Consider the following 16,824-nt stretch of genomic DNA (forward strand, 5'->3'; position numbering starts at 1 on the left):
GTCACTGTGAGCTTATGAGGCTTTCATGTAGGAGTTCCTCAGGGAACTTTCCGAGTGCCTCTGTTTTTACACTTACAGGGCTCTAGAGTGCGACCAATTTGGTCGCAAATGCGACCAAATTTTTCAGTGGTGCGACTAAAAATAAATATTTGGTCGCACAGGTGCGACCAACTGTTCCGGTAACAAAAAAAAATCTCTGTAACTCTCCGTGTGGTCAACAACAGACACACATTATGCCCCTATCGTGGACTAAACCAATCAGAGATAGTCAGGGGCGGGACCTCTCTGATTGGCCGTGGTCCAGTTGAAAGTGCAGGTGGAAGAGAGAGGTGAGTAGCTTGAATAAAGCGATATCAATTCATTAACGGATTCCACACAAAGACCTAAACACGGAGCGGACCCAACACATCAGAATCAGCTTCGTCTTTCTCGGCTTTCTCACCCGACGGCCTGAACACGGACATGCTGTCGGAGCTTAGCGATTCTTCGGGTCCGCGCTGTGTTTACGTCTTTTTGCGCTGATTCTGAGCTGCAGGTTTTGCCTCTCTCCAACCAAAATTCACCGAGCCTGCAGCAAAAGAAGCAGCAAACTGCGCTTCACATTTGATCAATGTCGTCATGAATTCCCTCTGACTTTTGCTGTTTTGCTTCCACCACGATAAAAATCACACTTCCTGCACAGCTCTCTCTCTCTCTGTACTTCAGGAACAGTTTCCCGTCTCAAATCTGTTTTCTGCATTATTCATTCGCTTATTACCCACCAGTCTAGCGTTGTTTACAGCGCTTTTTCTTTTTTCACTTAAATGACCTCGGACAAGAAAGCCTAATTTCTGCTGTTCAATACTGAAGAAATTTAAATTTCTTAAAATTATGCAAAATTGCAGAATATTTTTAAGGTTATCTGCTATAAAAAGCCAGACCAGGAAAATCTCCTTCATGTTTTCCTGTGTTTTATTCTCAGTTACTTTCACACAAAGGCATCTGCTGTGATTTTCACAATTCTGATGAAGTCTCATGTGTATCAGTACTGATAAATGATCAGAATTATAATATTTCTGACTGTCTGAGGCTAAATTGAATCAAATCAGGACTTTGAGAACCGGAATTGAATGGATTATAGAAATCAGTGATGATACTCAGCCCTAGTGAGCAGCCTAGGCCTGAGAGAAGTGGATGTACTGTAGCTGTGGGTAATAAGAAAAGATGAAAAGAACTATTGATAACTTTTTTGTTAAGTTAAGGCCTGATCTGTCTGAAATTCATAGCCAGTGCTCTGACACGGTGCCATCAATATTTGAATGCTGAAAAAGCACAGTGTATCCAGAAAACACATTATATGCTGCAGTAAATGCACTGCCCAAGTGTCCCCTCTCCCCACTGCCTTTCAGCAGCAGACAGCAGCAAACAGGTCGTCAGAGGAGGCCAAGATGATGATTAAGTTTTTAACATTTTCTACAATATTGACAAAGCACTTTAAGCACAAGTTTGTTAGTTAATAATTTAGAAATTAATATTGTCTGTATGGACTTCCCCCCCCAAAGAAAGTGCACATGTAAAACTGCGGTGTTAAGCGATGCGGTTGAAAAATTTGAGTGCGCCTAACTTTTGTGCCGGTACGCCTAAATTTTTAAAGTTAGGCGTACCGGTGCGCCCATGTCAAAAAGTTAGTCTAGAGCCCTGACTTAGCTAATCCAAATGCATCTAACTGAGAGGGCTATCTGATCGTTTGCCCTCTGCATAGGTCTTTACCACCTACTCTAATGAAGATTACGACCGACGTAATGATGACGTTGACCCCATGGCAGCGTCAGCTGAGTACGAGCTGGAGAAGAGGGTCGAAAAGTTGGACCTGTTTCCCGTCGAGCTGGAGAAAGGTTTGCATGCGTCTTACATGTCACCGAGAGTCACTCAGTCAAGCCTCTTATGTAACTGTACACACTCACACAAGAGGCTGCAGTTAGTGGACATACACTGTCGCTCTAACAGCTCCATTATCCCCTTATGGGATTAAATTTAGCACAGATTGGCCTAATTAGTAGCCAGTAACTCTGAAGGTAATGGATTTGAACCAGCAACCATGCGTGACGGCTGCTCTCAGCACTGTATAATAGCTATAATTTCACTAATATTTAATAGCTTGAATGTGGATAAATCCCACATGCTTTTCCCTGCCACTCTATAATATGATTAGTTATTATGATAGCAAAATAAATATGACAGGATTCTAATTAACAGTAATGATGTATTTATGTTTTAATTTTCAGCACTGAGATGTGGCTCTGTTGTCTGTGTGTCTTTCAGACAGTGACGGCCTCGGTATCAGTATCATTGGTATGGGTGCAGGAGCTGATATGGGCCTGGAGAAGCTGGGGATCTTTGTTAAGACGGTCACTGAGGGCGGAGCTGCGCAGAGAGACGGCAGGTACCTTCTTCAACCTGCCTGCCCCGACATGCATTTTTCATTCTTTCAGTTTTATTTATATAGCTCGAAATCACAGCAACAGCTGTCTCAAGGTGCTTTATATCGTAAGGTAAAGAGCCTGCAGTAAATCAAAGAGAACAGAGAAAACCCAACAATCATATGACCTCTATGAGACAGTGGGAAGGAAAAACTCCCTTTGAACAGGAAGAAACCTCCAGCAGAACCAGGCTCAGGGAGGGGCGGCCTAGACCTAATGCAGCATAAGGGACGAGTCAAGGTCACATGATCCAACACTAACTATGTGCTTTATCAAAAAGCAATAGTTGGCCCTTTTTTGTAGGCTTAACACTATTTTTCTTTGGACAGCAGGCATGATTATTGATTATTAGCTAAATGTACACTTTTGCCTTAAATGTATTTCTTTGCAAACTTGATTCTTTAGCTGATAGTTGCTCACTACTGTTACCTTCTTCTCATTAGTGTGAGTGCAAGTTTTTAAAGCTCTTTGTTAGAGACACCAGTTTAAAATAAACAGGCAAAAGCATAAAATGCCACAGGCTAGGATGTTACATGGAGCCAGTGCTAGTCCACAGGCCTGTCTGGTCAAAGACACTCATAGTTACATTTGTCGTTGCATGTGAGAGGTGTGTTCACTGAGCGACCTTGGTCTTCTCCAAACATCGCTCTGCATACAGTGTTCTCTTTGTGTCTGTAGGATCCAGGTGAATGACCTCATAGTGGAGGTTGATGGGACCAGCCTGGTTGGTGTTACTCAGAGCTTTGCTGCCACTGTCCTCCGCAATACCACCGGCAAAGTCAGGTCTGTGTCGCACTCACTCTAAACACGCACACAGTTGTGTTTTCATATCTTTGTGAGGACATAATGCTTCCTGTAGCTGCTTCCCCTAACCATCAAGAATGAGTGTCTAATCCTAACATAACCTCATTGCAATCGTCACGCTAAAACCACATTTTGTCCCCATAAGGGCTGCTGGTCCCCACAGGTAGAGTAACACTCCAACGTGTGGTCCCCACATCTCCATTTTTGAAACACATTTCACATTATGGAAGCTCTTTTTGTCCATTAGTGGTATAAATTGCATATTATTACTTTTTTTTTTTTAGTTGGTGTGTTTTGAAGCTCTGGAGTTTTTCAGGTTTGATGTTGATACAGTGAATTTTTTCATGTTTTCCACATATGCAGTTTGTGTAAAATGTTTCATTGTTTCCTTTTCTTGCGAATGACAAATCCTAAGTTTTTGGTTTTGTTTTCTAGGTTTGTGATTGGCCGGGAGAAGCCGGGGGAACAGAGTGAAGTGGCTCAGCTGATCCAGCAGACTCTGGAACAGGAGAGGTGGCAGAGAGAGATGATGGAGCAGAGATACAAACAGTACATGGATGATGATGAGGAGGTACATGCTACACCTCTCCGTCGTGTGGGAGGGAAAAGAACAGCCACTGATATCATTTTCGAGGCACAGCTACCACACCAACGTTGGCTGGGTGCACGCCGCGCAGACATAGCTCAGTAGGCAACTCCCCCGTGACATTTCATTGTCCTGCCCTGTTGATGCGCTGCTGAGGGGCGGTTCTTGACACATGCCATGTGACACATTGCAGCAGCAGCGCTCTCAGCTTGAGAGGGTGATAAACACAGTGAATGCTCAAACACAGTCAGTTCTCCTCACTGCACCTCCTTTGTCCTTTGAAATAGTCAAAAATAATGAAAAAGTCGTTGTTTTTAGTCAGTAAACACAGAATCCAAACGCACTTTGGCCTGCATTTGGAAGGCAACATTGCTCTACTTCACAAAGATATCCTGCATGTAGTCATTAAATTCATTTTCACAAGCCTTTTGATGGTGTTAGTGGTTGTTAGCCACAGGAAATCCAACATGTGTACATGGGAAAATGCCTGTCTGTGCTCCACCACATGCCATTTCAAACTTAGTCCAGCATCTCCACCGTCTGGTCAGAGAGAGAAACTGCATCAATACAGAAATCATTAAATTCCTAGTTTCTAGGGTCAGGTTTCATAATTAAAACAGTGGGACCAGGCTGTTTCCTACACATGGCTCATGGGACAGAGTGTGGCTTGTAGGCTGGGTATCGTCACTGATTTCCAGAATCATCTCAGTTCCGATTCACAAGGTCCTGATTCGATTCGAATCGGGGAAATTTTGCCTCAGACAGTCAGAAATATTATAATTCTGGTCATTTATCGGCACATATCCATATTTTTATAGCTATAAAAAGAAAGCTGAGACTTATGAGACTTTGTCAAAGGTGTGAGCATCACAGCAGACGCTTTAGTGTCAAAGTAACTGAGCATAAAACACAGAAAAACATGTTATTGGGTTTTTATAGCAGAGAACCTTAAAAATATTGTGCAGTAGCATGAATCAACATGTAAACATCACCTGATGCTGCTGAAGTGAAGCAGAGGATTAATTAGAGACACAGCTGAGCATTTTGCAATTTCACATCATTTTAAAAAGTTTACATTTCTTCAGTATTGAACAGCAGAAACTAGACTTTCTTGTCGGAAATCAGTTAAATTTAAAAAAATAAAACCAGCAGCAGACAGCGCTGTACACAACAGTAGAGAGAGAGAGCTGTGCATGAAGTGTGATTTTATTGTGGTGGAAGCAAAAGAGGAAATTCATGACGATGATGATGTGAAGCTTAGTTTGATCTTCAGTCGTTTTTGGTTGTAGAGTATTGAAACCTGCAGCTTCGGAGTCTAGCGCCAAAAAGACGTAAACACAAAGCACGGACCCGCCGACGCATCAGAATCTGTGCGCTGACGGCTGAGAAAGCAGACATCTGTGATGCGTCGGCGCGTTGTGTTTACGTCTTTGTGCTGAATGCGTGTACCTGCTCTGGTTTGCTGTTTGGTTGTTGTCGAAATTTTGTGAGGTTTAACCTGAGATTCTGGCATGTCGGGCAAAATAAATTTACATTTAAAAATCGATTCAGGATTCTAATGATAGACTCCTAACATTTCATCACTCTACAGCCTAAAATGAAAGAGCTCTGATTTCATGCCTGGGGGCAAATGTCAACTCAAGGCTTGTGTACTTTGGTTTGGTTAGCCAGAGAAGCCACAGAGCACAGCTGCAGTTATCAGAGGATGTTGATATGGACGGCAGCGTGCGCTCTGGTTTGCTGCAGTCTTGTAATAAATACAGTTACTTTACAGTATTTACCTCAAATTGTGTCCGAGTAGGAAGAGTAAGCAGAGAGGAAGACACGGTGCAGTCATTGTGCAAAGCAATCATGTATTAAGTAATACATTTTAGTTAATGCGTTTGTTAGCCTGGAAGAAAACATGCTGGACACGGGCTAATGTGAGGCTAATTTACTTTGTAACACAAAGAAGAATAAGACGAATGATCAGCAGGCTGTTATCGATTGTGTGAATGCTTTTAGTGGAAGACGATGTGCTGGCTGCTTTTTGTTCCAAGGGAATGAGTCTGAACTGTCAAACCACTGACCAGATCGTTTCTTTCACTTAATTTGTGACTGCATACTTGACCTAGTTGCCATTTATATCATTTTATATGACGGGTACTCCCGCCAATTAGATTATGAAGAGACAGACGACTGAAATGTACCACACAGTGCTATGAGTGTAAAGCTAATGCCAGCAACTAGCTAACATCTAACAAATGACTAAGTTCTGTTTGAAAAAATAAATAAAAAATAAAATTCACTAATCATGTTTAGAGTTTTTTTGTAACGGTTACCTTTGGAGATGTTGGTAGGTGACTGAGATACCTTTTGTCTACCAAAGCAACCTGGCTTTGCACTAAGTAGCATAAGACTGTTTTAAGCTAACTAGCTTAAAGAGTATAAGCCACCAAACTGTGAAACCACATGCATGAGCTTAGCCTAGCCAAGAGTCCTTTTTGACTCTTGGAATGACCAAAACTTACCAAATGGACTTTTGACTTCAAACGATCGCAACTGAACTCCTAAACCCAAAGGGACAGTGTATAGTGTATCAAACATGAGCATTGAAAAACCAACTAAATGTGGTGGTGCTGTAAGCCTGCATTAGATCTGAACGCCACCAGGGCCCTATTTCAGGAAGCCGGTTTAGAAAACTCAGAGTGAAAAACGATACTCAGGGTTGAGTAACCCCGAACTGTCCAACTCGGAATATTCCGTTTCAGAAAGGCTGATAACAAGTAGTTCAGTCAACGCGGAGTTGCTTTAACCCTCGCGCGCGCACGAGGATACATAAAGCCCTGATTAGTGGAGCACAGAGTAAGCGAGTCACCATGGAGACGGAGGGAAAGAAGGCGCGGTCAATGTATTTCACAGCGCTTGAGGCTGAAATTCTGATGGCAGTATATGCCGATAACATGCAAATTTTGCGGAAAAAAAGTAACACAGCCTCAGCTGCAAAAGAAAGAGAGCATGCATGGCAAAACATAGCCGACAGAGTCAATGCGTGAGTGTTAATATAAACATTGATCGAGGGATTTCCACCCATTTAACACGTTATTTTATCATATGTTATTTTATTTGTTATTTTATACATTTGATTTTGTGATGTGATGTGAGCGCAGGTGCAACCCAACAGGCCCCAAACGTTCCTGGCAGCAAGTAAAGATGAAATATAAAAATATAGTCCAAACAGGTGAGGTGTAATTGTATTATGAGCCATAGTGCTTGGTCTGTTTGTCCGATGTAAATCAATTGCAGTTAGAGGCTACATTAATTTCCCCTCTGTAAGCACTTATTGAAATTATCTGAGCACATTACAAGTACATATTTGCTTACTCTGTATGCTCAAATGTGACCCGTTATAGCCAACAGAAAAAAAGCGGAGGCCTGAAAAACAGGTGGGGGTCCTCCACCACCACCACTCACAGAGGCTGAGCAGTTGGCTTCCACATTTGTGATAATGTTGGCAGCATCACATATGATCTTCACAGTGCAGAGAACACAAATTAGCATCCATTACTATAATGAAATGATTTGTTAGTTTGAAATGCTACAGGGAACTATGTACCTGTACATTAATGCTGTGGAAAGACTTCCTGTTCACATAGTCTCCTTCATTTACTGAAGGAGCAATGATTGGAATGTGAGTGCCATCTGTACAGCCAATCACGCCTGGGAACCGTGAGAATAAATGTAAAATTTAAGTAGTAGTCCAAGTATCACCACATCATGAATTAAGTTTCATTCATCCTGATACCTGCAATTTTGTGGCATCCCTCTTTGATAAATCTTGTGGGTCTATGACCGGGGAACACCACAGACGAGTACAGGAGACGTTTCAGTGCTACTGTAACATTCCTGACTGCCCGACAGACGGTAGCCTTGGAAACGTGCTCAGCTTCACCAATATTATACAGAAAGCTCCCGTTTGCAAAAAACCGAAGTGCAATACAAATAATATGTACAGAACTGAGAGGATGTCCGCGATGTGTCACATGAGCAATATTAGGCCTGAGGATGTTATTCAAATAAATTATAGATTGTGCTGAAAAACGGTAACGTTCACACAGGAAATCATCAGGAAATGATCAAATGTCCAAACGCGCTCTAATCACTCTCTCCCGGCGGAGAGCTCTGCGGAGAATTTGGGCTTCAACATCTACTGGCTCTTCAAGGAAGGAGCACGCCATGTCTGACACTTCCTACAGTCAGGTTTCTGACAAAGAGGCGGAGAAGGTCAGGGTTAGTTGAAGTAAACCTGCTAGGGGGCAGGTTAGCTTCACGGAGTGTGTCGTCATAGTAACTCACTCAGAATTAATCTAAACTCGCTTTGTGAAACCGAAAACCCAGAGTTTCCGTTAACTCAGGGTATACTTACTCAGAGTTTGCACTAAACCGGCTTCCTGAAATAGGGCCCTGGAAACTAATGAAGCACAAACCTGGAAGTCAGTCTTTTATACCATCTATACCAGGGGTCCCCAATCCCAGTCCACGAGGGCCGGTGTCCTGCAGGTTTTAGATCTCACCTTGGGTCAACACACCTGAATCACATGATTAGTTCATTACCAGGCCTCTGGAGAACTTCAGGACATGTTGAGGAGCTAATTTATCCATTTAAATCAGCTGTGATGGATCAAGGACACATCTAAAACCTGCAGGGACACCGGCCCTGGTGGACTGGGATTGGGGACCCCTGATCTATACTAACCAGCTGCTCCAGCTCCATATCGGATGCAATCATTGGTCTGCTATGTAACCTGATACCTGTAAAACCTACTCATACAATATGTATAAAATATCACAACTATTACCAAATGTAACTGTATTTGTTGCGCGTGTGTTTACCTGCAGACAGGTGAATATGCGACAGACGAGGAGGAGGAGATGAGTCCGATGTTTCCGAACTCGATAGAGGTTTTCGATCTGGCAGAAAACCAGGAAATGCTGTCGCCTGTGGAGCTGGACCCAGAGAAACTGGCCCACAAGTTCAAAGAGGTACATGTGATATAAATGATTTGGATGTTAATGTCATTATTTTATTCAGTCTTGTTTACAGTTTTACCTAGCTTGATTTTTGTTATGTTTATTTGTTTGTTAAAGAAATCAGATTGCTTCTCCCTCTGTCTGCAGCTCCAGATTAAACATGCAGTAACCCAGGCTGAGATCCAGCTGCTCAAGAGGAAGGTGAGCCTGTTTAACACACACTTATACACATGCAGGCAAAAAACCCTCAAAACAACGGCACATTCAGGTTGCACTGCAGAAGAGAATGTACACATGCATAACACCAGTTCTTTTTGGCTCTATGATGACTTAATGCCTCCCACATACCACCTCCTCCTCCCACACTGACCCCCACCCCGCCTCCAGCTGGCTCACGCAGAGCAGGATAAGTTGCGTTGGCGGATGGAGCGTGCTCAGTTGGAGCAAAATATCCGGGACAGTAAAGAGAGGATGGAAAAACTTGAGGGCTACTGGATGGAGGCACAGTCTCTATGTAAGGTAAGATAGTAAACCTAAACTTCAAAAAGGCACGAGTGAATCAAGTGTTTCTTTTTTTCCCCTCATCCCTTAAAAACTAAAAAAAATGAGCTCACTGCCACCCTAAAACTAGTTTTGTTATCATTTACTCACAGCGAGTATTTGTCTTTTCAGGCTGTGGATGAACACCTGAAGGAAACTCAGGCTCAGTATCAAACCCTGGAGAGGAAATACAGCAAAGCCAAGAGGCTGATCAAAGAATACCAGCAGAAGTAAGGAAGGAGAAGGAGGGACAGAGTAAAAAGATAAAAGGAGTAAAAAAACACCACCACTCCAATGTGTGTGTGTGTGTGTGTGTGCGCGTGTGTGTGTGTGTGTGTGTGTGTGTGTGTGTGTGTGTGTGCATTTTAGGGAGATCGAGTACCTGAAGAAAGAGACTGCTCAGCGTCGGGCACAAGAGGAGAGCGAGGCAACACACAAAGAGGAGACAGACAACCTGCAGGAAAAGGTTCGCAGTGGACTCACCTGAATCTCTCACTGTCAGGTAGCAGAGCTTTTCCCGAGCAGGAAAGGCAAAGGAGGGTCACATCTTGATGGCAGTGTCCCTGCATTATGTTTTAGTACACTGCTCAAACAAGTTAAAGGAACACGTCTGATCTCAGTCTATGCTGCTACAGAGGGAAATGATCAAGCTGCAGATTATCGTCCCACAGGTTTTGTTCACTTGATGCTCTGCTTCAATTAAGTGTTTCTTTAACACTTTTCATAAAAGGTTTAATGTTATATTTCTTGAAGTTATCATCCACTATGTTTTCCACAGATTACAGACTTGGAGACCAAAGTGGATGCCTTGAAGACCCCCAATCCCTCCTAGACTGCTGCTACTTCCTGCCTCCTGTCTGCGACTGAAGGAGGAGGAGCTCCCCCATCCTCCCCCATCATCCTACCGCAGGGGGGCTGTAATTTATTCCAATCAACCATTCACTGCAACGGACAGGTAGCAGAGGAGGGAAAAAATCCCAGCAAGTAGAAGAGAGGACCGTGGAGAAGGAAAGACTCAACCTCTCATGTGGCATCTGCCAGTGGCTTAGTGCTCCGTCAGTCAACAACAAATCCCAGAATGCACCTTCTGTCATATCCAGAATCCTCCTTTTGTGTCTTCCTGGCAACTGGCTTGGCATTCAACCCGGAAACCATATTCAGCAACTCAGTTTGTAGACGATGTGTTTTCTCCTCTCTTTAGCAGCATCTTACCCAGGTTCTGTGAATAAATCCGATTTATTAAAAACAAAAGGCGCTTTTAATAACCAGGCTCGTCACAAAGTGCTTTATAGAGCGACAGAGGGAATGAAGCAGAGCAAAAGGGACAAAAGGACTGCTGTTATACGACCTTTGAGAGAAGAGGACGAGCGTGTTCTCTGCCCGTGGCGATGCTCGTTTTCATCTGAAACTACCAGGAGAAGCGGTGACCTTATTTTTAGAGACACGACACCTTTCAAGAAGTGGAACCTCGGTAGTAAGACTCGACAAAACTCTGATGGCCACCGCACCGCCCATTAGCGAAGTAATAAAAACTATGGAGCAAGATGGCCTCCGTGTTTCAAAACTGTCAAAGCCCAGCTTTTTGCTTTCTTTTTTCTGACCTAACTCTCTGCAAACGGTGGTATTAGTAAAGAAGAAGTGTGCGTTTCAGGTCTGAACTACGTGGCGTAATGTTTGTATATATTCTATACATTTATTTAAAAGTGTTAAAGTGGCTTAAGCAATTAGATGGATCTGGAATCTAAGAGTGAGGCGGTGACGCCTTACTGTGGAGGGAATGGTTCAGTAGTCCTCAGTCTGTTTCATCTCTTTTCTCTCAGCATCAATGGCAAACAGGGTGTGAATAGTCTAATTTGTGCTTGTAGAACTTCTAATTGTGTATATCTGTTGGTGTTTACTATATACTCTGTGGGTTTACATGCACACAAACCTGCTTTCAGGTCAGCCGTGCACTATATTCTCACGTGTAGGAAGGCTTCCTTTCTCGTTTTAGAATATCCTCTTAGCTCGCACTCTTAGCTACTACCATATACATAAAATATTAAAAAAATCTATCATCCAAACATGTCATGGAAGCAGAGAATGACTACAGATAGAAACTGATTCATTGAATTGGCAATTGAGGTCAAATCCAAAGTGGAAAACAGCACTAAGATTAGAGAATTTGCTCATTTAAAATCCTATAACAATATACTGGATATTTACTAAAAAGATAAATTCATAATTTGTCCAAAAGCAGGTCCAATTATTACTAACTTTTAGATTGGAGTTTACTATTATTACTGCCACTAATATCCCCCATCAATAATAATGTTCCTATATTGCGCAGTAAAACTTTTCCAAGCAATTATATACCTAACTAAAGACTCATATGAAATGTAATTTTCATTTTAATTATTATTATTATTTTATTAGCATGGAAGACTAGTATGGCCACGGGGGCCTTTTTTTTTTTTTGTCCCTAAAAACAGGTGAACAGAATCAGCCTTTTGGGATTTACTTACCTGGATGATTGAGCATGCACCAAGACTCCCTAAAAAACCAACTTTGAATTTAACTTCAGTTTTTTCCCCCAGAACTATCACACGAATTCTCTTCCAAAACTAGCAAGTATAAAAAGTAAGTGGAAACTACTACTGAAAAAATTTCAATTGATCCCCCAGTTTTTGTTTTTCTTCATTGGCTGACTTAAATTTCCAGATCATAAATTGACTAACATGATATAAACGGAGTATAGTGAAACACTGGACACTCAAATATTAGATTTTATTTGAACATTAAAAAAAAACATAAAATCTTAAACTTTACTAGCTAAAAGTTACCTTTATGAAGTGGTTTCTGTTTCTGTAAGTGTTATTGTAATAGTTTAATAGTTTCTTTTGTTTGAACATTACATACTGACTAGTCAAATGTCACTAGTTCTAAGTTAGTGACATTTCTCCGTGGTTCTGTATTGGCTAATGTCATTTGGCTGTCGGTTAGCTTGTTAGGCTATAAGTGTCGACTGACAGTAGTAGTTGTTAGCTGGCAATATGTTAATTTAACTTCCCAAAATCACAAACTAGAACTATCAAGGATGCCAGAGTCTTTGCCAGTTCTGTTTTATATTGATATTTGTATCAGTATTTATCAATTCTCACTAGCTAGTAGCACCTCACTAGCTAGTGAAGCCTGCTAGCATAACAGGATAGTGTAGCCACTGAAGTGTTTGTGTAACAAGACCGTCACATGGATATGAGCATCGGGGTTATTCAGAAAACTGTGTGCATGTAAACACACTCCACATATCTTACATTAGGAGAAAAGTAGAGGGTCCCAGTGCCAGTATTATACCTATAGAAAATGAATTTAAGTTAGCGATACATGCCTGACGTAGTTGAACTGGTTGAATTTAAAAGTGTTATTATAGCCATTAAAGGTCAGGTGTTTCTTCAGGAATTCAGTAACCAATGTGTCAACTCCATCTACCTGAATATGATTTCTTTTCTTTTCCCCAAACTCCTCTTTGGTCAGATCAATGTAATGAGTTGCAACCTTTTTTAAGATTAGCAGAATCAAAAGGTTGATTTGCTGAGAATAGACTAATTAGACAAGGATTGAACCTGTGATACTGGTTACTGTACGCTCTATGTTTATAAAAAATTATGTGAAAATTATAATGTGGACCGTTTCAAATATGAAACTTGTATTCATGTGAATGGCAAAATGGTGCTCTGAAAGATGGCCTTTACATGTGAAATGAAATTCTGAACTGGTAGATTATGTATTTTGCTGCTGTCATTCCCCGTGGTAACTGTTGTTATGAGCGCCTGTGTTAATCAAGATAGTAGAGAGAGTAAAGACAGTAGAGCTTGCTGGCAAGCTCTGATTAGCTCACATTATTTGAAAAACCACAAGTGGAGTACAATCCCGAGATCTAATTAGGCTACTTAAGCTTAACTCATAATGAATGGAGCAGTTTTGAGGTTGACAAGTTAAAACCAATCTCTACAGCTTTTTCCCAAACCTTAGCCACACTAGCACCCTGGTTCTGAGAATGGTACCATTTGCATTGCAACTTTGCTCTCATTATCTTCAAGCCCATTGTACCGATGTTCATAGTGCCCAGAGGAAGCATACCGAGTTTCCCTTTTGCACCAACAGCCGGTTATAAATGTTAATTCATCAAATATTAAGGTTCTAAATTCCACTAATGTTAGCATGCTAACGTGTTGAATGGATTTCACGAACACGGTAAGCCTGCTCAACATTACCCTGCTGGGCCTGCGATCACGCTCGTATGCCAGTGTTAGCATTTCGAAGCACTGCTGTGCCTGAGTATAGCATCACAAAGCTTATAGCATGGCTACATTGAAAACGTATCGTCGTTTCTTTGAAACCCAAAATAATTTTGACAAATCACGACTATTTAGATAAAGCTGCTATCTGCTTGAAAATGAAAAGTTGCATTTCCAAGCTTACTTGCTAGGTAGAAGCATGTTTTCCTGAGGTATTTGCTTTAAAAAAAAAAAAAAAAAAGCTTGTTTTGCTAAGACCAATCTGCCCCTGCCTTCAGCCTCAGCCTGGCTTTGTTCTTCACACCCACTCTGTTGGAGCTGAAACTGATCTGAATCTGTGCTTCACCTTTGACCTACAGTATTTGTGCATTAACAGATATCTAGAGAGACATGGGGGCAGAGTTTTAAGTCTTTTTGCACGTTTCTGTTTGAGAACTGTCGGGGGACGTGGAAACAAACAGGAATATGAGGACATTCAACCACCAGAAAATAATCTTTTGTGTTTGTACTGTCTGGCTGATGAACATGGAGGAGTAACTCCAAAATCACAATGTATGATTATTTTCATGTAAGAATTCTTCTTCTTTTGCTAAAAAGACACCAAGTATTTGTTCCAAACCTGCAGTATGTTTTAAAGTGTTGTCTTAATAGATGGAAGCAAAGGTGAAAGAGCATTTTTTGTTTTAAAGGAATGAAAATCAGCCATAAGCAACTCACTTGAGTATTTTTATTTCTTAAGTATTTTTTATTACAGTTTCATCTCGGTGTTGAAACAGTGTGAGCTGTACAAAAGCTGTTGTATCACCAAATCGAACCCTGGTCACTTTGGGTTTTAATGTCTAAACACAGGAAGTGATCAGCTTGCCTTTTTATGACCTATAAGTTAACCTGCTGCTTTTGCCTCTAAAAAGCCTTCCGATGTTTGCTAACTGTAGCTGACTGTCATTTGTTACCCTTCCCGCCCCATCCGCTGTGTCTACGTTGGAAAAAACAAAATTAGCTTGTCCTCATCAGTTTAAAGATAATACCAGTGATTACAGACAAACTGCCATATTGGTAGACTGACTGATTGTAGCACTACGCCATGTAAGAGCTGTTACAGATTGATTTTTGATAATAAACTCATCATTTGCCCCCAGTTCATATTTCGGGGAATGACCTTCAAAACCATTTTCGTCAACAGGCGGCCTCTGAAGTGAGAGGGTTCAGTGCCTTGCTTGTAGGTAAAGGATTACGGTTCTTGTCTAATCACTTTGTACATTTCAAGGAGTCATAACTGATTGTTGTTGTTGGTGGAGGTTATAATCAGTGTTAAGTAGCCAGTACACAGAAACTGCTTAATAGGTCATTCACAAGTGTCTCAGGTTAGTCCAAATTAGATCTGTTTGCGAAAGTCAGACAGTTAGCCTCTCCATCTGTTCATGTCCTTTATGGACAACATATTCTAGATGTAGCTAAAGGCCGTGTTGGTTTTGGTTTGGTGGCGTTGGGAATTCACAAGTGATGTGGTCCTTTTAGGCTTTGTCAAGTGGTTAACCTCTAGCTTACAATGTTGTGCTTTTCTGCGAGGATGAGAATTGCCCTGCCCCTGATTGAGGATGAGGTCCTGCCTTGGGTATCACCGGTTCTTGTTCAAGACTGGAGAAGTGGAGCCAGAGATTAACAGATTGATTGGTGAAGGGTCTGCAGTAATGCAGATGTAGTACCAGCTTATTGCTGTGAAGAGAAAGCTGAGTGTGGAGCAAAGTTGTCAATTTACTGGTTGGATCTATCCCCATCACCTGTGACCTCAAGCTGTGGGCAGTGACCTAAAGATTGAGATAGTGGATACAAGCATCAGCTTCCTCCGATGGGCGTCTGGTCTCCTCTTACAGATAAGATGACTTATCTGTAAGAGGAAAGGAGGAGACTCTGGATGAACTGGAGAGATTGCGTCTCTTGGCTGCCATTGGAACACCTCAGTGACCCTCCTGAAAAGATGGAGATGGTTGAGAGATGGAGGTGTAGGTACTTCTGCTTGAACTGCTGACCCTGCAGTTCAGACCTTGATAAGTTATACTGGATGGATGGATGTTTGCACATGTACTTCCTGTTATCTCTGCCTTCAGATCGCCTTGGTTGATGAGCCTCAGTCCAAATTGCACTGAAATGCTAGGACCCAAAGTCAAGTTGCTTCTGATTGTGTTTGCATAATGACCGTTTTTGATGTTCAAGGTGAAAAGCTTAAAAACTCTGGCATGTTCTGCGCTGTAACCACTGGTAGCCAATCCTTAAACACTTTACACCCAGCCTCTATAGAACTAGAAGAACAGATGCTTGCTATGTAGAGCAGATGCAATCTTGTGCTCACATCACGCGTGTCACACAGCAACTTTTAAGAAACTGGAAGAAAAATGGTGGTGGGGGTGGGGGGTGAAATTACAAGAAACAAAAGCACTATGAGAATCCTTGCAATTTGTTTTTTGTTTCTTTGTTTTTTCTATTTTCATGCATCGCCAAAATTTACCGCACTTTGGAGCAGTTCTGTCCTTTTCTTTACAAAACTATTAGTCCTTGGCTTGAAATTAGACAGTGAAGTCGTGTGGTTTGAAAGACTAACAGTCATGCGGTGCCAAATGATGAGAGCGGGACAATCTGACCTCGGAGTGCGTCTCGGGTCTGAAACAGATTTCCTTCTCTGCCTGGTTCTGTTTTCAGTTGATGCCACCATGTTTGTCTGAACCAATACCTGTCTGTCAGCGTTAATAAAGATCAAATATGACAAGAAAAAAACAAGTTTTATTTAACTTCATATTTCACTGTTCATATATGTTTGAAGTGTGCATTGATTTACAGATCTTACCTCCCCAACCGCCCTGCGACAGACTGGCGACCTTTCCGGGGTGTACCCCGCCTCTCGCCCTATGACAGCTGGGATAGGCTCCAGCGCCCCTGAAAAGGATAAGCGGAAGCGAATGGATGGATGGATGGACTTCCCCAACCTCTAGCTAACTGTTCTCTCAGAGTACTGGAGGAAGAAGAAGGGCAACACAATGGCCTCAGGCTTCAAGGGGGATTTCTTGATGCTCTGGATGCACCTTCCATTTAGCAGCAGCTGTATGCAGGTATGATGGAAGAAATACTGAGAATTACCTCAATACCTCAATTC

At 41.9% G+C, this 16,824-nt stretch overlaps 1 protein-coding gene across 3 annotated transcripts in view; it reads left to right on the top strand.

Moving 5' to 3' along the window:
• LOC146575387 (neurabin-2-like) overlaps nt 1-16,451 on the top strand; it is a 39,555-nt gene extending 23,104 nt beyond the window's left edge. For all 3 annotated transcript variants that reach the window (XM_085270060.1, XM_085270058.1, XM_085270059.1), the window contains exons 6-15: nt 1,742-1,874; nt 2,302-2,422; nt 3,138-3,242; nt 3,699-3,834; nt 8,728-8,871; nt 9,007-9,060; nt 9,247-9,378; nt 9,532-9,629; nt 9,769-9,865; nt 10,178-16,451. In XM_085270060.1, coding sequence (XP_085126186.1) covers nt 1,742-1,874; nt 2,302-2,422; nt 3,138-3,242; nt 3,699-3,834; nt 8,728-8,871; nt 9,007-9,060; nt 9,247-9,378; nt 9,532-9,629; nt 9,769-9,865; nt 10,178-10,231 — 1,074 coding nt within the window. In that variant the 3' untranslated portion in view covers nt 10,232-16,451. The remainder of the gene's footprint in view (nt 1-1,741; nt 1,875-2,301; nt 2,423-3,137; nt 3,243-3,698; nt 3,835-8,727; nt 8,872-9,006; nt 9,061-9,246; nt 9,379-9,531; nt 9,630-9,768; nt 9,866-10,177) is intronic.
• The last annotated feature ends 373 nt before the right edge of the window (nt 16,452-16,824 follow it).

This window comes from Mchenga conophoros, linkage group LG4 (genome assembly GCF_057382185.1).
Source record: "Mchenga conophoros isolate Kocher_MC1m ecotype Shallow Benthic linkage group LG4, M_conophoros_male_GT1.1, whole genome shotgun sequence".
Lineage (NCBI taxonomy): Eukaryota > Metazoa > Chordata > Actinopteri > Cichliformes > Cichlidae > Mchenga > Mchenga conophoros.